Here is a 22,326-nt window from a genome sequence, read left to right on the forward strand (position 1 = left end):
TTAGCACCAGTACACATTAAATGAAAGATTCCTATCCTATTTCTAAGAATTTTGGAAGAATAACTTAGACTGGGACGATCAACTTGACGCTGATCTCTCAGAAAAGTGGCGTATTCTGTATTCGGACTTGTTGTGCGTTAGGGATATCAAAGTAGATAGAAAATTCTTCATGAACCGTTCTGTTGATGGCACCGAGCCATACGAGTTACACTGTTTTGCGGACGCCAGTCCCCGATCCTATGGCGCCTTCGTATACTTGAAACGTGTGCAGAAACCAGCATCGTAATGGCGAAAAGCATAGTCGCCCCGGTCAAGGAGCTTTCCCTGCCATGCTTCGAGCTCATGGCGGCCCTGCTGGGCTCCCGATTATCAAAATTTGTTTGCGAATCACTCGACAAAGTTACCAAGATAAGCAATTGTGTTTTGTGGAGCGATAGTGAAATCGTTCTAAATTGGCTAAGGTCTGAAAAGAGATTGCCGTGTTTCGTCAAGAACCGACTTCAGGAAATTTGTCTGTTCAAATTCGAATCACATTGCTACTGTCCCACCGGGAACAACCCTGCGGATTTGTTAACCCAGGGAATCGAAACTGATCAGTTACCTGGTTCTACGTTATGGTGGAATGGTCCACTATGGCTTTAACATGGAGACTGGCCTATCTTTCAATTGGAAACAACTAACGTATGCGCGACAATAGATACCGAAAGTGAGGCCGAATTACAAACCGAAAGTGCGAATAAAGTAACAGCGGAAACAGTCGGGATTAGTCAGATCATTGATATACCGCATTTCAGTTCACTAACCCAACTATTACGTCACACTGCGCTTGTTATGCGATTCATATCAAAGGTAAAAAATGTGGAGAAGCAGAAACTCGACGAATTTTCCGCTGACGAAATTAAAACCGCTGAAAACCTTTGGATACACAAAATTCAACGTGTCTGTCATCTTCTTAATACCTGATTACAAAGTGTGCATAGCCACATTTTGGTGCCGTGACGATTTAAACCCTCTTATATGTAACCCACTATCCATGCATGCCACTCTTACACTACTTCTGTACTGAACTTAAGGACCTCCGATAAACGTTAGTTTCTATATGGTCCAGAACATCAAGGTAAACTTCACCATCTGGTTGAAATCTAGAGAAATTGTCAGGTATCACTTATACTTGGATTAACCCTTTAAGTACAGGGTCAAAATACGAAAGTTTGTCTTAACGAAATTTAGCCATTGGCCCTAGTTATAACTTATCCAAAATGCAATGGAAACACATGGTTATTTCAGAGTTCTAGCCAGAGCCTGATAACTGTTGTCGCCTATGGCTTGTGTTTTTGTTTTCTAAGCATACAATGACACCTCCAGAGCCTATCTCGGAAGTAGGAGTAACCCAGTATTAGTCACTCTTGTGATTTCTTCATCATCATCATCATCATCATCATCATCATCATCATCATCAGATGTCGATATTACATCAGTTACAGGAAAAAGGTACCTTTATCTAAGTGCCCTTGACATCTGAATAGGTCTTAAAATTCACTTACCTCTGTTGGTAGTGGCATATTTTCAAATATCGTTGTCGAATCTATAGTTGAAATATATTTCTTTTCATGTGAAGAGACCATCTATTTGTTTTTAGGCCAGCCGTATCCTGAGCCAATTACTAAACACATGGAGCGAATTCAAATAACATGGTTCCCTGAGCGAAGGCTCTTCAACTGTGCAACTGAGCATATATTTATACAAATCATTCATTAAAGCATTATCCATTCTCCAAACCCTATGAAGCTGAGTTTTGAAAAAGGGCCTCGTTAAAATTAATACGAGCTTTTTAGCTAAAATCTGAACGCAAAGATATCTGTTTTAAAAAGGCTTTTGGCTTTATAAAGGGTGTATGATGTCATCACTAAGCAATTGTTCAAGTAGCCTGCATACACATAGAGTTAAGCTCACTGGATGGTAAATTTGTGCCTCATGTACATCTTGCTTTTTGAATAGAGGGGTAATGCGCCCAATTTTCCATTTGACTGGCAGTGAAGCTTTAGGTAGCGATTTTATGAATAGTATTTGTAGGGGTTTTGCAGTTCACTGTGCATTTCATGTAGCAATCTTGGGTGTAAGTTATCAGGACCAGCCGACTTATTTACCTTAATTAAGTTATTTCGATGAGTGTTTCATCAACAATTTGGATATTCAAGAGAACTGTTATGATTTTCAGGTCATTATAGAAATTTAGTTCTCTTTATACTTACTCTATATTGGGGCTAAACTAAGGCAGTGACATTGATATCAAGACACAAGCCTTGTAACTTCAATAGCATCGGGCAACCCTGTGGGGTAAATATTCATAGCCGCAGCATCAGTTCTGTAACCAATCGTTTTTCAGCAGCTAGTTTTGTATTTAATGGTGCTGGTGTATGATGACAGCATGACCGAATATTTTTTAATCTCTCCAATAGTTTCACCACAACACAAATTATGGTTGGTTTCCATAGACAAGTGGCTGTCCAATATCAATTAGTCGACAAAAACCCACAATAAAAAAGAAAAACTATCTGATAGTTTGACGTTTCGTCTCAAATCTATGAGCCATTTTCAAAAACTGATTTATTCGACGGTTATAACAATACAAAATATAGCAACAAGGTAACTAAGTGATCCCTATAGCTGTTAGTATATAGTGACTCTAGGAGTTTATTTTGGGGATTTCACAGTCAATTCCAATTTAGGTTTCTCCCCCCAAAATAAACTCCTTAGTCACTATATACTAACAGCTATAGGGATCACTTAGTTACCTTGTTGCTATATTTTGTATTGTTAGAACTGTACAATAAATCAGTTTTTGAAAATGGCTCATAGATTTGAGTCGAAACGTCAAACTATCAGATAGTTTTTGATGGGTTTCGTCGTTAGACGAACCCATCTATGGCATCGTCGTCATGTCTGTCTGTCCGTCTGTGGATGTTTCTTTATGACACGATTTAAGCTGTTTGTGTGGACCGACAATTCTGTAATTTCACACAGGTATTCTCTACTTGATGTAGATGGTGCAGCTTGGTTTATATTTGATTCCGATGGTTATAAGTGCTCTAATTTGGTTAAAAGATAATTAACGTTACTCGCTAGTTCAAGCCGCTGTATAGTGCGTTGCTACGACGACGCTCGATCAACATACTGGTACTCGCTGTGTAATACTGAACACGTATATACCTGTAGATATTGATCATACTAGCACCGGTTTTAGATAGCGCGCGCGCTGATCGGTCTTAACACTTCTCGGAACTGCTGTGCTAAATGCTGAGAGGCCGAATCTATGCGCAATCATTTATTGGGCTCGTCACATTTGATAGTGAATGGATAAATAACCGGTGTCAATGACGGTCGCTACTCCCCATCAGTATAACTCATCAGTATAAAAAATAATTCTTTTGAGTTTTTTTTTTCAATCCACGAAGTTGTTGTTACTATGTTGACCTCGCCGTTTTATAAGCTTACCGATGATTCTTCTAGTATTTTCAGGGTCACAAGACATGACGAAGTCGCAAAGTTTTGTACAAATTTCACGAAACAAACAATTATTTAGGCGGCACCTGATCTATTGATTAATTATGATAAATAATGTTTATTTCATTAAAAATTTGTTTTATTCAAACACTACTTTCATCGCACATAGCGTGATCAGTAGGCCCTACTATTCTACGGTAGGCCATGGACTCTTTCATGTGGTAGACCTATTACAAATGATACAATCCGCGCGTCCGTGAATAAGTGACACGTGGTGGGGCGGGTTGTGAGGAGCATCGAAACTAATCCGTCACAAATAATAGATAGAAAACAATACCTTAAGAGGTTAACTTTTATTAACATCATTACCAAATCAAAACCTGCACATCCTATCATAAATAGAAATTCTAAGAATTTATTTCAAAGAATAATAAATTACGTCTAAATATTGGGATTCGAACTCGTAGCATCGATTCAGGTGTCTTTCCCAAAGCGGGTATCCCGCGGGGAAAACCCATTACTATTTATATCGAGAATCGCCTTTTTGACAGCGAGTTCGGTGAATGAAACAGAAACAATTACACAGAAATCCATCATGGAAAGTTTCTTTCTGGTTCTTTTTTATTGTGGGTTTTTGTCGACAAATTATGGTCCCCAAATCAATCCAGGGTAATGTTTATCCCTTTATGAAAAATGCTGAGCAGTTCATATATTTTTGGCTCGCGTTCGTCGTATGCTTAATCATTCGTATGCTTAATACACTACGCTCAAAGCTATTTTTAGCACACTCAAATGCAATTTCAGTAGCCTGTAATTTCACTACTACTGGGCGAAATTAACGTATTAAGCAAAAATATATTTCGTAATTGGTTTTTCTTTTTGGTGCGCAAAGTTGAAAGCCGTGGGTTTCATATTTTTTTTAGAAATCAACCAAAAAGTTTCAAAAATTGGATTTATTTGAGCACATTTTTTTATGCTGCATCTTTGACTGTCCAAAATCACACATAAGAAGAATTTCACATCGCCAAAATCCGATGCTTTTTTCAGTAGTTTTGGCCTTTCAAAGACTAAAGCCCTTAAAATCTTCGTTGTATAGAATTTGTGTTGACCCGGTGTTGATCATGACATCATAACATTGATCGAGGTGGATCAGCTTGTGCACGTTATTTCACAAACAAAATGCCCATAGGCCTAATCATTTTTTCGAAGATTTCATTCTCGTTAAAAGTCAGTTATCATTAAAAGTTCACACTGACCAAATTTGAGTCCTTATATATTTTTTTCTTGTTTAATTTTCGATGGAATGAATTTTTGCATACCGGTAGCCTACGTGTCAGATTTTTTACTTTACACCAGTTTGGCGAGCCCTGGACCATGGGTCCTTTATTATCTTCCAGTGTAACATGAAATTTTCAATGGAAGTACATTATAGTATATCAGTGTCAATGCAATATGTGTGTTTTAATTGCTTTACCCCTCTCTTCTGGTCCTTTAGGTTCGATATGAATTGTTACGCTGCATGAACAGATGTCGGGGCATTGAAAAAGATGATGACGAGTCTTTAGGAAACACTTACACAACTAATGTTTCGGTAACCAAACCCGTAAGTATTAAAAGATTTATAGATCCAGAGCAGGTTTATATACGTTTTTACTTTTATCTTAAGTTTAGGAAGATTTAAGTGAATCGATGACATTGTTTTTAATGTCACCTCTAAAAACTTGTTATTGGGAGAAGATTTGTCAAACGAATAAGTGAAAGGCTGAATCCAAGAACATGTCTATCGCACTTTTGAGCCCGAACGTCTACTTTTACTTAGTAGCCACTTGAGAACAATAAGCAATTAACGATATCAGCTACTTTTCCAGTAGTATACATTTCAAAACAGTCACTTTGGAATAGTATTCCTTTCAATTCTGTTGGTTTTCTATAGTGGCTGTTTCGAAGAGTCTACTATTGAAAAGTGACCATTTTGAAACATCTGGTACATTTCATGATTTTAACATATATCCGGCTTATAAGTCGAGTCCCTTCTCTTAGAAGAATAATTACTAGTATCATTGTATTGAATAGTTTGTTTTGATAACGATGTGTGCCTTCACGCACGCCGCCACACGTCAGCCTGATTGCTGCAGTGTGTTAATCAATAGACTGTTACACACACTCAGGTATAATACACTACCATACAGTGATACAGTAGTGTGAGTCACACGCTATATATAGCCTAGTGTATTAAGCGCTGCTATGAGTGCGCATATATGAATACATCGTTTTAAATGAAGCTGTGTCAAAATGAAAGAAGTTTTTTTCATTAAATAACTTAATTTATCATGAATAATTATTCAAACTGTTATAGCAGTAAGAAGATGAACACTGTCTTTTTTGTCTGGTAGAATCAATATTTCTTGTGACCTGAAAATACTTCGTAGAAAACTCGGCGTATAAGTCGAGGTCAATAATTTAGTGGTAAAATCAAGGGTTAAAAACTCGACTTATATGCCGGTTTTTACGGTAGATTATTTAAAAATCGTTTGTATCGAAATAAACAATTAATTCAAGGTTAATTCTAAGTATTTTAGATACATTGTTTTCGTAATTCATTTTTTGAACATATGATTTTATTTGTATATTCCACTCTCATATACCCTTACCCTTATGAAAATGGTACACGTGTAATTGTAAATGAAAATACACGTGTATTTCAAGTACACGTGTAAAATTGGCCCAATTTTACACGTGTACTTTATCCCAATTACACGTGTACTTCATCCTTATTACACGTGTACTTCATCCAAATTACACGTGTACTTCATCCTTATTACACGTGTTTTTCATCTTGTATTACACGTGTACTTTATCCTAATTACATGTGTATTTCATCCAATATTACACGTGTCTTACACGTGTACTTCATGCTAAATACAGGTGTCTTCAATTGCTATTTTTTGTTGAATTCAAATCAAACCACCATGTGAGGACCATCTCCTTAATCCATGTGCTGTTTAGAACTCAAGAGATTCACATTTTCCATACTAACTGATTTATTCATCTTCATAAATTTTATAAATCTTTGAGTAATGGCATGTCTTATGTTGGCCTCTTTCGCACCCTTCTCCTTTTGACATTGTTCTGAAATGATAACCATTTGAAAAAAATTAAGCAAAAGTATAAAATGATTTCTTTACCCGGATAAATAATTCAACTTCAGCTGCTTGGGATGATGATTGAATTCTGTAGCTTTTTCTAAGAGTCTTCTGCATATAACAGTTAACAGTTTTTGCACTCTTCAATGACTTGATTTTAAGCCATATGGTGAAATGCTTGACAATCTGGAAATTTCAATGTTCAACGCCACCTGATGAAAAACAAGGGGTCTAGGGACACCATGCCCATATGGTTTCGAATGCTAACCAATCAACATAATAAAATAGAAACAGGACATTGAAACTCACCACTATCATAGAACATGTCACAAGCTACAATTTCATAATTGATCGATGTTATAAAGTATTCATAGGTACAAAAATAAATTAGACAAATTGTATATAATTCAATATTCAACTCCCCCTGGTGGTGAGAACAAAAACCTGGGTAACCCCAATTCCACATGAGATGAATACTACAACAGTGGTAACAATTATCAAATATCAAGACTATAAGTCAAAACCTGTTGATATTTTCCTTCAAAAACCTTTTTCTATCTACGAATAAGAACTGATGACACTAAGATGGCTGCCAAATGTGTCACGCTTGACTGATCGAAAAATCTGTCTCGTATGTTTTAGATTGTTAAGAATGTACACCCATTACAAATTTCAAAGAAAAATTGCAAACCATTAGGCAGCTACAAGGCAAAAATGACCTTTTTGGGTACAAAAAAGGTCACATGATGGCCATCTTGTGTCAAGATTGAAGTATCTTCAAAATTTCCCTTGAAAACTTCAAAAAATTGCATAAGTGATGATTTTGGGGAACGAAAATGGCCAATGCAGTTGGCCATCTTGATTCGGAGCAGTTTTGGGCTGGAGACATGGCTAGGATAGATATATGTATAACTTAAATATCAAGAGTATTAAAACTTCCCAAAATACTGGATTCCAACAACAGACGAACAAAGGGTGAATGCAATAGCCCGCTTGGACTAAAGTCTCAAATGGACTAAAGCTGGGGACACATTAGGCAATTTCGTCGAGCACTTATGTTGTGCAACGAAATCGTCAGTAAAATCACCTAATTTGTCAGGGTCTGCGCCGACTGAATCGCCCGAATCCAACACGTCCTTCGACTGAATCACCCAACGCATCAGGACACGGTGATTGTTCGCCTCGAGCGCCATATTAAACGTTAAACCCTCCCCTTTTCTGACCAAGTGCCCTTTTGAATCACAGGTGAAAAATTCCACCCTATGATCGAAGTGCACAAACCCCATACTACCGTTTCACACCGTGAGACCTGTATTGACTAGTGCCCTTTTCATAAGAGCTGAACCCTCGTTCTTCCAGCTTGGATCCGCCCCTGTAAATCAACAACAAATGAACGCTAGCCATTATATATTGAATTCATGTACTTACGTATTATTTAGCTGACCCGGTTTGGGTCCAACTTTTTTCCTCATGGAAGACTTTCATTGCTTCGCATCCAGTCCAATGCCTTGACATTTAGTTCTTCTTTTAAATGAGTGGACGACAGCATGCATGCACCCAACAGTATTAGGTTTTCAGAATAATCAGCGTATGGCAGCAGCTGTTGTATCATTCAATAGTGAGTAGGCATCCTAAAATGAGAAGAATTTACAATGCTCACGCTGTAATCTATACTAAAACCATTTCGACGCTCATATAATCTATTATGTAAATACCTGATTTTCATCACACTGTCATTGTTGAGAAATCAGTGGAAAATTGAAGGCTCTCTCGCGCTAACATCATTTTCCAACAATCCCCTGGTGGACACATTTTTAAGCCAAAAAATGGGAATTCCAATTTTATAGTGTCGGTCTGGATCAATTCTTATTGGTGTAGACCCTATAAAGTTTGAAAAAAAATGGTCAAGAATTGATTGCACTAACGTCGTTTTTGCCGACAATCGAAACTCCGACAGCGACCTAATTTCATGTCCAGCATACAAATTTAATGGCGATGATGGGCGCACAACAAAATCAAAATGATCCTGCGGTTTTTAGATTGGATGAATAAACACCAAAGAAACTCCATTTTTATCCCTCACGATTGGAATGATCACTCACAATTTTTTCACTAGACATTCAATCATTTAAGGCCTACTAATAACCATAACTAATTCAAATTCAATTCAATACTAAAAATAAAGATTCTAGGCCTACAATATTTACTTAGTCATGTTAGTTTTCATTCCAATAAGCATATTCTTTTAGTGACCTTGTGGTGGCCTGAAGCCCAACACAATAAACCTTTACTTTACTACATGTACATAACAATAATAATACCTGAACAATCCACAACGCGTCCTTTAAACGCGGGATAATAAATCAAATGGCCTTCGACTTTTTCTGTTCCACTTCCATTCGAATCCACTCTAATGAATCTAATCATTCAATGATCCACTATGTGTTTCACCTCAAACAAAGAAGCAGTGTCACTTTTGGTCCAGTTGTCAATGATCCCCTATTATACATTGTCATCCAATGCGTTTTGCAATAATTATGAGAATATAATACTGAATAGATCGTGAAAGCCTGTGAAAACGGCGTGAAAACGTGTTGCTTAACAATGGCAATATGGCTGCCACTGCGCAGGGGTGCTTGGGAGTTCAATTGAAATAGATTATTTAATTATTAATAAGTTTTACATCAGCATTTTAGTTCTTTTAGAATTTAAGAATAATCGTGATAAGTGATATTTAATTAGTAAAAAAATTACTTATACTAAGTTATTATGAAGCTATCAATTAAGTAAGTTGAAAATAACGATTCAGTGAAGAAATGACGATCATTTAAATATACGCTGTATTATAAAAATAGACAAAAAGGTGCATGAATAAGGCCTGTTAGTATTTAAATCAACATTTAGATGAGATTATTTTGTCTAGGTTGTTTTTCTGTTCATTGAAAACCATTTAATCGGAGCTAGTCAGTTCGTCAGTGAGGTTTTTATTTTAGTAGTGTTCCAAAATGGAAGACAAATAACATAAAGATGCACTTTTTAGTGGAAAAATTACCGGTAAATATCGATGTATACCAACCGAATTCGTCTTTTGCAAGCATGGAGTTTGAAAAAGAAATTGCAAGTAGAAGGCCAGTTAAAATACGCGAGTAGGCCTACATGTTAAACATTTGGAGGTAAGATCAATTTAAATCTAAGCAAATCAAATTGACTTTATTGGTCCTTATCAATAATAATGTTAAACAAGTAAATTATTGGTTTGACAGTTCAATAAAGTTGACAGGACAAACAAGAGACATGGAGAATTATGCTATTGCATAGGCCAATTGTTTAGTTTAATGTTAATGTTGTTAGTTTTCACAAGCGGGCTCAGTGCTAATTGAGGGGATGGCCTCTGTCTGTCTCAGTGTCTGTATATTGGATGATCGCATTGTACCACATACTTTTTATGTGTATAACATACAAAATATGGTGTATACATATATAATGGATAATGTATGATAGACAATGCTAGGTATTTCGTATATAAGCCCTTACAGACAAAAAATCCAGGTCCGATCTGGTACGTTATGCATGTTCATCGCAACAATAGGCTACGAAATCGCTAGCTGGAAACCAACCTACGTATAGGCCTACTGTAGCCTTAAGTTCTATATGCTTGGGAATAATTTATTCTCAAATTACTTCTTGTTTTGTAGTTTGTAATATGTTGCTAAATGATGGACATTTTGATTTTTCAAGAAGTCGATTTTGAGAATCTGGAAGATTTAAGAATTGAAAATGGCCACAATCCACCAATAATGCAGACAATGGTTGTGACGACATAAGTTAGTAATACAGTGCCTTATGACTAAAGTGAATGCAATCATAATTGCCAATCTACTCATCCGATATGAACTTGACCAATTACCAAAATGTTTAATCTGTTTTGCAGCCACAGCTCATTGATGGAAATAGATGATCCTCTCCACACAAATGCTGAGGTGACCCTTCGTGGGGCTGTTACTACTATTATGTTCTCCCTCAAAGCTGGATCCACATCAACTGTTTTGACTGGATTGTTGGATCGGTTGAATTTACTGTTACTGAGAAGCGGTTCTACGCAGTTCTAAATGCCTATTTTGAAAAGATTTTCTCTATGTGCGGAGGTGAACAAATATTACTGCGCTGTATGTAAGACATTATTAAAAAAACTGCAGGTATGATACAAATGTTCATTATGTGATATACAGTACGATAAGGCAACATTAGAGGAAAAAGGACATTTTTTGTGTATGGGCCTACAAGGAAAGCAGAACACTTGGAGCTGGTGACAGCAATATATTCAACATTTTTCATAAATAACATTGTAATTCGGGGCCTGGGCAGTCCCCTAAGCCTCTAGTTATCTTGATAATAAATGAAATATCCAAAATTTTTTGTTCAGATCATGATTTTTGTGAAACAGTTTTTGCATTTATTCAGAGGGCAACAAAGACATGTGCTTCATTCATACAGGATCCAATCTAGTCAATACAGGACAAACAACATGATTTTTTGACATGGCATCCTGGAAAAAACTACTAAATGAGGATCAAACAATTAAAAAGACAGGAGATTCCTTCAATTCTCCGAACATTACATGCAAAATCTTACTTTTTATGAAATCATGTGAAGCTAAATGATGTAATTACAAATTTTATTGCAGTTTACAAAAGTGACCAATTATGAGAAACAAGGTACATGTATAATTTTTTAGCCAAGGTACATGCATCCAGATTGCATATGTATTTCAGAAGCCACACATGAATTTACACATGTTTTTAAAATACACGTCCTAAGTTACACGTGTATTTCAAAATACACCTCTTCAGTACACGTGTAATTCAAAATACATGTCCAAACTACACGTGTATTTTAGAAATACACGTGTTTTACACATGTACTTCAAAATACACGTCAAAAGTACATGTGTAATTTCATATTACACGTGTATTACACGTGTATTTAGCTAAATACACGTGTACCATTTTCATAAGGGTAAAAACAAATTAAGCCTAAAAGACAAATTTATTTTTTTGTCTTGTCTTACTTTTCTACAAAATCAAAGATTTATGAACGCACCAGAATGTTTTATAATCGCAAATGTAAAGAATTCTAGGACTGGCACTATATTTTAGTATTAATGGATTTAATCCATGATGATGTTATATGAATGAATAGTTTTCCATTTTGTTGAGCGTAATATAATTTAGGGGATTCTTAGCATCTCAAAAACTTTGATTTTCTATTCACAGAACTGTATTCAAAGCATACAGAGTTCTGTACACAAAGCATATAGGGTTTAACAGTACCTTTGAACCTGTCACGTATCACTGCAAATCTTTAACAGATGCTGCTATTTTGAACAGGAAATAACCATGCCATCTCAAAATGGTCACTTTTCAATAGTTGACTTTTAGAAATGATGTGTTTTGAGAGTAGCTGCTATGGTAGGAGTTACTATCACTAAGTCACTGTTAACAGGCGGGTGGTTTTACAGTCACCTCTACTGCTAGTGTGCACTATCGAAACCAGATGTTTCAAAATGGTCACTTTTCAATAGTAGACTCTTCGAAACAGCCACTATAGAAAACCAACAGAATTGAAAGGAATACTATTTCAGAGTGACTGTTTTGAAATGTATACTACTGGAAAAGTAGCTGATATCGTTAATTGCTTATTGTTCTCAAGTGGCTACTAAGTAAAAGTAGACGTTTGGGCTCAAAAGTGAGATAGACATGTTCTTGGATTCAGCCTTTCAAGTACTTTAATCTTATTAACGCTGAGTGTGAAATTTGGCTTTTTAGAATATTTCTCTAAATTAAAAAAAAATGCTGATAGCATGACTGGGAAAGTTTCCTATCATTTAAGCATAACCATAATCAAATTTGCCAATCATATTTTGCTTGGGCCTATATCAAGACCTACTTTTTACAAAAGTTTCTTACACCTTCAGAAAAGCTTAGTGTTTTCTTCTATTTCACAAAAAAATACTTCAAGTGTCACTTCAAATAACAACCCAGTTATAAGTCTCGTAATTCTGTTGAACGACAACTTGGTGGAAGACGAGTGGCTTCACTGAAATCTGAATTTATTCTCACAATTTTCAAGTCGTACATGCTTTTCATACCATCACAGAAATGCATCCATATAAGCCCACCCCATTGAATCCCCATTGAAAATTAGTGTCGGTTAAAGAATTATAACAGTAGCCTTGCACTGTGTGTCTGTGAATCCCACTGTATGACACAATAGACATATGAAAACCACTAGCATGGCTAGGGTCCTTCTCATGAATACTAATTGTAAAACTGGTATGACAGGTGATGTGATAATACACACAACATTGATTATTATTAGTTATTAGGTAATGTATTTGATCTGTATTTTATGGTACGAGTGGATATGAATTTAATTATTTGTTAACAGACAAATGGGTAACGTGTGACCTCTTAAATGTTAATTGGCCACATACGTATAACACTACTGTGGATTTTATTGTATCTCCCTAAAATCCCCATAAAGTTCCTGTACTTACGGAGGTTTGGTCGCAGGGATTAAATCTTCTGGAATTTCCGCAGTTGGAGGTCCGTTTTTATTATAGCTTACTTAAAGAACAGACCGTGAAAGCGTCTCATAAAACCGGTGCTACTATCTTTGAAATCTTTTTTTACAACATCATTTTGTGAAACACTGCTGTAATCTAGAACTACTGTGCAGATCAATAATGTATATACATGCAATAGCGCTGCGTGGGAAATCTATATTTAGAGTCTGTGGTCGCACGCTTTAATTCATCCAACAAAGCATAGCCTACGTGCTCAATAAAAGTAGTCATAGTAGTTAGCCTCTAATACTTTTATTTCAAATCTTTAGATGTTTCTTAAACGCCTCTGTTTTCATCCCTGTGGCATTTAATACTAATCTCAAAAGCTTCTCTGAAAAGATCTATGGAAGGCGAAAACCACCAAAACATGGTTATAATAATAACCATCATAATATCATATAATATAACCATCATCTATATAATATAATATAACAAAAATATAATATAACATAACCATATAATATAACCATCATCTATTTACACCTTTTTATTATCGAATGACATATTATGTCATTCGATAATAAAAAGGTGTAAATAGATGATGAAAACATATAAAAAGGTGATAAAACATGAAAAACTGTCAAAAGGTGATTAACCTCTTGACCGCCTGTACCGATATAGTCGGTATCATCACGATAGGTAAAAAACAATATCCGTGTTGACGCGATGAGGAGAGAATCCCACAATGATAATAAAAAGTCCGAAAATGAAACTTTGAGATAGTAGTTTATTCAACGTTTCGACTATATCCTAATAGTCATCTTCAGGAATAATGAGATACTACAGAAATTATGAGATATATATACAATCCAGAGACAAAGAGACTAATTCAAGTAATCAGAGATGATACAAACTAAAGGAAAATTAACGTAGAAACAGTTACACGCTAAAATAGATTAAAGGGAAGCAAACTAAGGGGTGATTATAAACAACAATAGTGAGTATAAATATAAATGAAACTTAAAGTCAGTAGTAAAAAGAAGACAAACTAAGGGGCACTTAAATTAAAACAAAGGTGAATACAAGTTAAGTCAGAGACGAAATTGATGAGAGAACAAATAACAAATAATCAAAGGGGAAATCAAGTGTTGAGTTTAACCAGTTTACAGAGGAATTTTGATATAAGTTTATTATGGGGTGAAAAACCATTATTAAGGTTTACAACGTTGTTCGAATTTTCAATAATTAATGCAGATTCCAAAATATGTCTTCTAGTTTTATCGCTGCAAGGGTAAACTAATTCAGCATTAGCAAAATCAAAATTGTGTGAAGTCTGAAAAACATGACTAGCAACTCCGCTTTCAGGTTTAAAGTTTTTTACATCTAATTTATGCTCTTTTATGCGTTGATTAAGATTCCGACCTGTTTCTCCTATATATACTTTGTCGCAAACTTTACAAGGTATTTTATAAATTCCACAGTTTAGGGATTCGGTTTTCGGTTTGTTGTTAATCAATATGTTACTAAGTTTATTATTGTATTTAAAGATGAGTTGTTTATTTAGTGACCGAAGAGAAACTTTAGAATTCTCGAGGAAAGGTACATACGGTACAATGATAGGCTGTTTATCGGTAGCCAACGTAGGAGTTCTAAGGTTGTTATTTCTAAAGTGCGTAGTACGAGCTTTAAGTAGAGCTTTTTTCAATAGGAAATCGGGGTAGGCAAGTTTTTTGAGAGATTGGTTAATATGGTGAATTTCATCGGGTAGAAATGAGGGGTCGCAAATTCTCAAAGCGCGAAGAAATAATCCTTGAGCTAAACCGAGTTTAATATCCGGAGAAGTAAAAGAGAAGTAATGGAGGTAGGATTCAGCGTTGGTAGGTTTCCTATAAACCGCGAATTTCAAAAAGGATCCACAGTTAAAAATCAAAACATCCAGAAAAGGTATTTTACTATAAGATTCCCATTCATACGTAAAAGCCAGAGACGGGTAAAGGGAGTTTAAATATATAAGAAAGTTATCAACATTGAAGTCAAAGGGAACCAAAGCCAGAACATCGTCAACATATCTGAGCCAGATTTTAGGGTGAATATCAGTGTAAAGAGGCAATATTTCAGATTCAACATGTTCTAGGAATAAATTAGCTAGAATAGGACTTAGAGGATTTCCCATAGCGATACCGAATGTCTGTTCGTAAAAACAATTGTTGAATTCAAAAAAGGAGTCCGTCGTACAAATAGAGATAAGGTCGATGATACAATCCGTAGGAATGCCGAAGTTAATGTTAAGTGATGGTAATCTGCGTTTTAAGAAATCAAGAGTAGGTCCAAGAGGAACATTGGTAAAAAGGGAAGTAACATCAAATGATATAAATTTGTCGTTGCCAGGGATAATATTCTTAATACGTTCAAGTAAGTGTTGATTATGGCGAAGGTGCGACGGAGAGAACGAACCGAGCACCGGAGATAACTGTTTCGCGAGAAATTTAGATAACCGGTATGTAGGAGAATTACAATTGGAGACTATAGGGCGCAGTGGAACATTATCTTTATGAATTTTAGGCAATCCATAGATATATGGTAAAGAGGGAAGACGTGAATGGAACTTATTCAGAGTTTCTTTAGCGGAGGGGAAACGTTTAATAATATCCGAAAGACTTCTGTTGAAATTAGCTTGCATACGAGGAAGAGGATTCGATTTAAGTTTCTTATAAACACCAGGATTATCCAAGAGAGATTGCATTTTAACATTATAATTATCCAGATCTAAAATCACAATCTTGCCACCTTTATCAGCCTTAGATATTTTAATAGTCTTTAACTTCCGTAGTTCTTGGAGGGCGAGCCGAAATCGACGGGGTAGATATTCAAAGAGGTTCCTGTTGAGTTGATCGCAAACAGCCTGTAGATTCATGAATATAAAGTTATAGTCCAAACTGTTCGGAGATGATTTGCGATATTCCAATTGGGTGACAAAGTCTAAAACATGTTTATCTTGATGAGGAAGAGAAAAAATTCAAACCGTAGCCGAGAAGTTGACACTGAGTAGAAGATAACGTGGTTGAAGACAAATTTACTATGTTTTCGGTGTTGCTAAATCTAGTCCAAGGGCTGGAATCAATGAGTTTATTCAGTTGGTTGGTAACAACCTTAGAACTCCTACGTTGGCTACCGATAAACAGCCTATCATTGTACCGTATGTACCTTTCCTCGAGAATTCTAAAGTTTCTCTTCGGTCACTAAATAAACAACTCATCTTTAAATACAATAATAAACTTAGTAACATATTGATTAACAACAAACCGAAAACCGAATCCCTAAACTGTGGAATTTATAAAATACCTTGTAAAGTTTGCGACAAAGTATATATAGGAGAAACAGGTCGGAATCTTAATCAACGCATAAAAGAGCATAAATTAGATGTAAAAAACTTTAAACCTGAAAGCGGAGTTGCTAGTCATGTTTTTCAGACTTCACACAATTTTGATTTTGCTAATGCTGAATTAGTTTACCCTTGCAGCGATAAAACTAGAAGACATATTTTGGAATCTGCATTAATTATTGAAAATTCGAACAACGTTGTAAACCTTAATAATGGTTTTTCACCCCATAATAAACTTATATCAAAATTCCTCTGTAAACTGGTTAAACTCAACACTTGATTTCCCCTTTGATTATTTGTTATTTGTTCTCTCATCAATTTCGTCTCTGACTTAACTTGTATTCACCTTTGTTTTAATTTAAGTGCCCCTTAGTTTGTCTTCTTTTTACTACTGACTTTAAGTTTCATTTATATTTATACTCACTATTGTTGTTTATAATCACCCCTTAGTTTGCTTCCCTTTAATCTATTTTAGCGTGTAACTGTTTCTACATTAATTTTCCTTTAGTTTGTATCATCTCTGATTACTTGAATTAGTCTCTTTGTCTCTGGATTGTATATATATCTCATAATTTCTGCAGTATCTCATTATTCCTGAAGATGACTATTAGGATATAGTCGAAACGTTGAATAAACTACTATCTCAAAGTTTCATTTTCGGACTTTTTATTATCATTGTGGGATTCTCTCCTCATAGTCGGTATCACCGTTTCTCCCCGGAATGTCGGTACCGATTGTCGGTATTTATGTATATGGGATTCGACCTGCCTTTGCAAGGTCTACTGTGTATCGAGTAACATTACGCATATATAGGTACCGTAGTAAACATTCACGTACTTGAAATGGAAGCAATTTCATGAATTTGCTGGTGTTTTGATGACAAGGGATACAATCTATGTGTATGAGTGAGATTCTCATGGCTAATCGTAGACCTAAACGGTATGATCTTGCAGCTGTTGTTGATCAAATAAACGATGATGATTTTAGTTATTCAAGCGGAAATGAAAGTGAAAATGCCAATTTCCATGATGGCAGTGATCAGGATGTTGTCAGTGACAGTGATAATACTGATGATAGGGCCTTACAGGATGCTGAAGATGACGAATCTAGCGATGCTGATAGAGCGTCGCCGTCGGTTTCTGCTATGGATTCAGATCATAGTGATGATAATGGCACTGCCAGCGAATCTGAAGGTATGTACACATCAACTCTCAACATGAATAATGTCAGTGTCACATTTCAGTGTGAATTATTGCTCGAGGCCTACTTTACGGTACCTATAATTTCTTTGTATTCCTCCGTGTTTTCGTTTTTGAGTACGGTCTTGAAGTTATAGGCAAAATTCTCATGAATTTCTGGTTATTTATTTTTCAGGAGCTTTAAGCCTACCTAGTAGTCAAGATTCTGATGACGACAGTGGAGCTAGCGATGGATCAGCTGTTCGTGGTAATATCGGTGGAGACCATGAACGAGGCGGACGCGGACGAGCACGTGGTGGACGCATCGTTGCTCGTGGTCGTGGCCAAGCTCGAGGCCGTGGTCGTGGCCAAGCTCGAGGCCGTGGTCGTGGCCAAGCTCGAGGCCGTGGTGGACATGCTCGTGGTGTAGCTGGTGTTCGAGGAAGAAATCGTCATCAACCTCATCAACCACCGCTAATAGAATGGAAAAGAGACCCACAGGTAACTCACTCGTTTCCATTTACAGGACAACATGGTTCAAATTTCCGATTACCAAATGATGCTACAGAATGGGATTTTTTGATACTGTTCCTTACCGATGAACTAATTGATATTGTGGTGAGAGAAACAAATCGATATGGAAATGAGAGAAAAATAACCACGCCTGCTAATATAAAATATGCACGTATGCATAAGTGGAAACCGATTGATCGTGAGACTATGTGGCGCTTTTTGACATTGGTAATAATGTTTGGATTGGTAGAAAAACCAGTAGTTGATTCATATTGGTCAACAGACAGTCTTCTGGAAACACCAGGATTTGGGCAAATTATGAGTAGGAATCGTTTCTTACAAATCTTGTGTGCGATACATTTTCAGAATAATAATATTCCACGACCAGAGGGTGAGCGTGCATGGAAGATCAAACCGTTTTTTGATTATCTTACTGCCCGTTTCACACGCATGTACACCCCTGAACAGTGTGTGTCAATAGATGAAGCTCTTTTGCTATGGAAGGGCAGGCTGATATTCAAGCAGTACATACCCAAAAAGCGATCACGTTTCGGACTAAAGTCGTATGAGCTGTGCGAAAGTAGCACTGGGTACTGTTGGAAATACAGGTTATATACCGGACAAGATCAAATTGCAAATCAAGCGTCTGTGCATGGTGTTTCTTATGATGTTGTCATGGATTTGATGGATGGTTTGCTTGATCAGGGATACAAATTGACGGTAGATAATTTCTACACGAGCCCTGTTCTTTTTCTGGAGTTATATCAACGTGCGACTCATGCTGTCGGTACTGTTCGGCTTGATCGAAAACACATGCCCAAAGATCTGAAGTATCATTATGATGCTAATGGGGTACAAATTCCCTTGGTGAAAGGAGACATTACACATAGAAGCTCAGACAAACTGTTAGCACTCTGTTGGTTGGACAAAAAGTATGTTTCAATGTTATCTAACTATCATGATGAACATATCGTTGATACTGGGAAAGTCAACCGCACCACTCAAGAGCCAATACGCAAGCCACATGTAATTGTCGAATACAATCATCAAATGGGAGGCGTAGATCTCAAGGACCAAATGCTTGAAGCTTATGCTATGCATCGTAAAACAATCAAATGGTACCGTAAACTAGCTATGCATTTGATCGATATCGCAATTTTAAACAGTTTTGTTCTCTGGAAGAAGGCAGATCCAACTCGAAGAAACACGCGACATCTCAAATTTCGCACACGTTTGATAAGTCAGATTGTGGAGGGTGTTGGTGCTGATCCAACATCTGCAGCTAAGGGTCGCCAAAGAGCGTCAAATGATGTCCCCATCCGCTTTAGTGGAAGACACTTCCCAGCTCTGAATCCTCCTACTGGAAACAGACAAGTTGCGTTTCGTGTCTGTCGAATCTGCTCAGAACGTGATCGCGAAAATGGGGCTCCAGGAACACGGAAACGTGTTGAAACGAAATACAGGTGTGTTGCCTGTGGAAATGTGCCTCTTTGTGCTGCACCCTGTTTTGAACAATGGCATACTTTATAAACTGGATACAACTGCATATGAACTGTGACAATTGATATTTGTGTTTTTCCATGAAATTTCACTAAACGGATATTTTCAGGTAAAAGAGCCTTTATTAATTTATTTGGAGATCTAATCACACAGAAATGGTTGTATATTGTAGGTAACATTCATATCTATCCATTCAGGCACACACAAAACTGTTTCTGCACTTTTTATATGCAAAATTTTATTTCAGAAGGAGGTGTGTATATGAAATTTTGATGGCGGCCATATTGATGACGTCATAATGACATCATCATGAACAACCAAGTATCTTAAAAAGTATTTTTATGGGCTTGAATAGATAGCTCTTAATGTTACCTTTTCAAATATATATGGTTTATAGCAGTTTAATTGAGAAATAAGTGACTGGAAGGCAATTTTCAACTTTTGGGTCACGACATAAAAATCCCCCCAAAATAAGTGGCGTACGGGTATATTTATTATAAAAATAAGTGGCGGTCAAGGGGTTAAAGGTCGATTGATGGTATTTCATCATATTTTCATATTTTATCACCTTTTCATCTTTTACCACCTTTTCATTATCTTTCGACGGTTGCCAATAGCAACCATTCAATGATACTACGAAGGCCACCTGTCGGCATATAGAGGCGTCAATCCATCTATTTCAGGCGAATTGCAGATAGGACAACTCAATAATAAGCGTCAGGTAGCCTAAATCAACTTAGTCGAGAAATCGTTGAATGCGCGGCCGTCGTGACATGTGTATTTGTATAGGTTTGATCGCACTTTTGGGTTCAGGTCCAGGAGAAAATTCATATTTACATGAACTTTGATAAAGCTAGTTGCACTAGTTTATTCGTGCGTGCTACACGGGCAATCATCTCGATTACTCGTAGCTATTAGGTTGCGTGCTATTAGGCTATTCGGGAAATGTCTTCTGACAATTTGTTGAGACTAAGTTAAGCTAAGGCTCGAATCCTGAATGTCAAATAGCAAATGATCTTAAATTTTCAGCAACACCTTCACTTGTTTTGCTGACAAGCGAATTGTCCAAATAAATTTATCAATTCTATTCATAAATCATTTTGCTTGTTAATTTATAAGGATAATGAATTTTTCACTTTGTCAGTTTTAGAAAGGATAAGTTAGTATCTTTCCTGATAAGAGTCATTCATGAATTGTCAAAATTTTATGAATATGTGATACATAAAATTCTCACACCAGTCTAATAAGAGTAAGTAAGGCATCACAATTGTTGACGCAAAGTTTTTCTTAAGAATAATTAATAAGCATTTTCTTATTAATGTTAAAGGCACCCCGAGAAGTCATGAATGGAACAAAAATGCTTCAGAATCCAGGCATTTTACAAAAAATTTACAAAAAATGATCATACATCAATGCTCATAAATGATCAAACAGGAAATACATGTAAATAAGGGACTTGAACATGATCATATTCAATTTTTTTGGGATTTGAAGATTATAGCGCGACAACAGAGTGCGGAGTAGAGACATTGGAACTCATATCTACTAGATTTATCAGAAATAGATGGATTGATAGCCTCTATATGCACAGATGGCGTTAGTAGTATCATCGAATGGTTGCTATTGGCAACCGTTGAAAGATAATGAAAAGGTGTTAAAAGATGAAAAGGTGATAAAATATGAAAATATGATCATGTACCATCAATTGACCTTTTATCCCCTTTGGCAGTTTTTCATGTTTTCATCACCGTTTTATATGTTTTCACTATCTTTTTGTATGTTTTCATCATCTATTTAAACGTTTTGATTATCGAATGACATATAACCATGTTTTGGTGGCTTTCACCTTCCATAAAGATCTTACCAAAAGAAGTGCTTCATAGCACCATACATCCTTGAACTTTTTTTATTTTTAGCGGTCTGCGCTAGCCTATCAGAATACTTCAGTGGATGGTATGGTTAGCAGAGCAGCCTGTAGTGTAGGAATCTCTACTACATCAACCACTAGTAGATCTACAGATAGGACAAGCTCTGGAGGTTTTTATGGACCCAGCAAGATCTACAGACAAGAAAGCACTTCAACATCCGATCATCCAGAATTTATATCGGACTTTACAGTTCCAAACCATGGATATGACTCTTCACTTTTTCATGATAAATCATTGCCCATTGGTGGTAAGAATTAAGTCCATTTCCTAGCTGAAAATAGATGAATTATATTAGAATATTAGCCCAATAAATAAGAATTTGATGTGGCTGAAAAGACCTTCCAATACATCTAATTCCTCTATAGATTTGGATGACATAAATTTCATGCAAAAGAACTTCTTTCTTCATTACTGAAAATGGTGTGAAATTTATAAAAGAAGCCAGATTTAATGCCAATAAAAATCATCTCAAGCTTCTAGGGTCTGGAGCAAAAAGTGTGACCTGATCTTCGAATTTGCTGCACTGTAGCTATCAGCTTGGGTTTGATTTGTGCCATTGAAGTGGCTTGGATGTGTTTTGGCAATACATCAGCGCATAAAGTTTCAATGAAGA

General features: G+C 36.3%; 1 protein-coding gene and 2 long non-coding RNA genes across 3 annotated transcripts in view; 2 read left to right on the forward strand and 1 right to left on the reverse strand.

The window, feature by feature from the left end:
* LOC141902107 (cadherin EGF LAG seven-pass G-type receptor 2-like) overlaps positions 1-22,326 on the forward strand; it is a 161,393-nt gene that overhangs the window by 98,765 nt on the left and 40,302 nt on the right. The window contains exons 27-28 of the mRNA XM_074789748.1: positions 5,000-5,107; positions 21,702-21,960. Of these exons, the coding sequence (XP_074645849.1) occupies positions 5,000-5,107; positions 21,702-21,960 (367 nt within the window). The remainder of the gene's footprint in view (positions 1-4,999; positions 5,108-21,701; positions 21,961-22,326) is intronic.
* On the reverse strand, positions 8,166-9,161 carry LOC141901401 (uncharacterized). The gene is made up of 3 exons (XR_012618830.1): positions 8,969-9,161; positions 8,363-8,528; positions 8,166-8,278 (listed from the first exon to the last, which is right to left on the reverse strand). It is a non-coding gene; the product is annotated as an uncharacterized LOC141901401 (long non-coding RNA).
* On the forward strand, positions 9,646-10,651 carry LOC141901400 (uncharacterized). The gene is made up of 3 exons (XR_012618829.1): positions 9,646-9,820; positions 10,343-10,471; positions 10,579-10,651. It is a non-coding gene; the product is annotated as an uncharacterized LOC141901400 (long non-coding RNA).

This window comes from Tubulanus polymorphus, chromosome 3 (genome assembly GCF_964204645.1).
Source record: "Tubulanus polymorphus chromosome 3, tnTubPoly1.2, whole genome shotgun sequence".
Taxonomy (NCBI): Eukaryota; Metazoa; Nemertea; class Palaeonemertea; order Tubulaniformes; family Tubulanidae; genus Tubulanus; species Tubulanus polymorphus.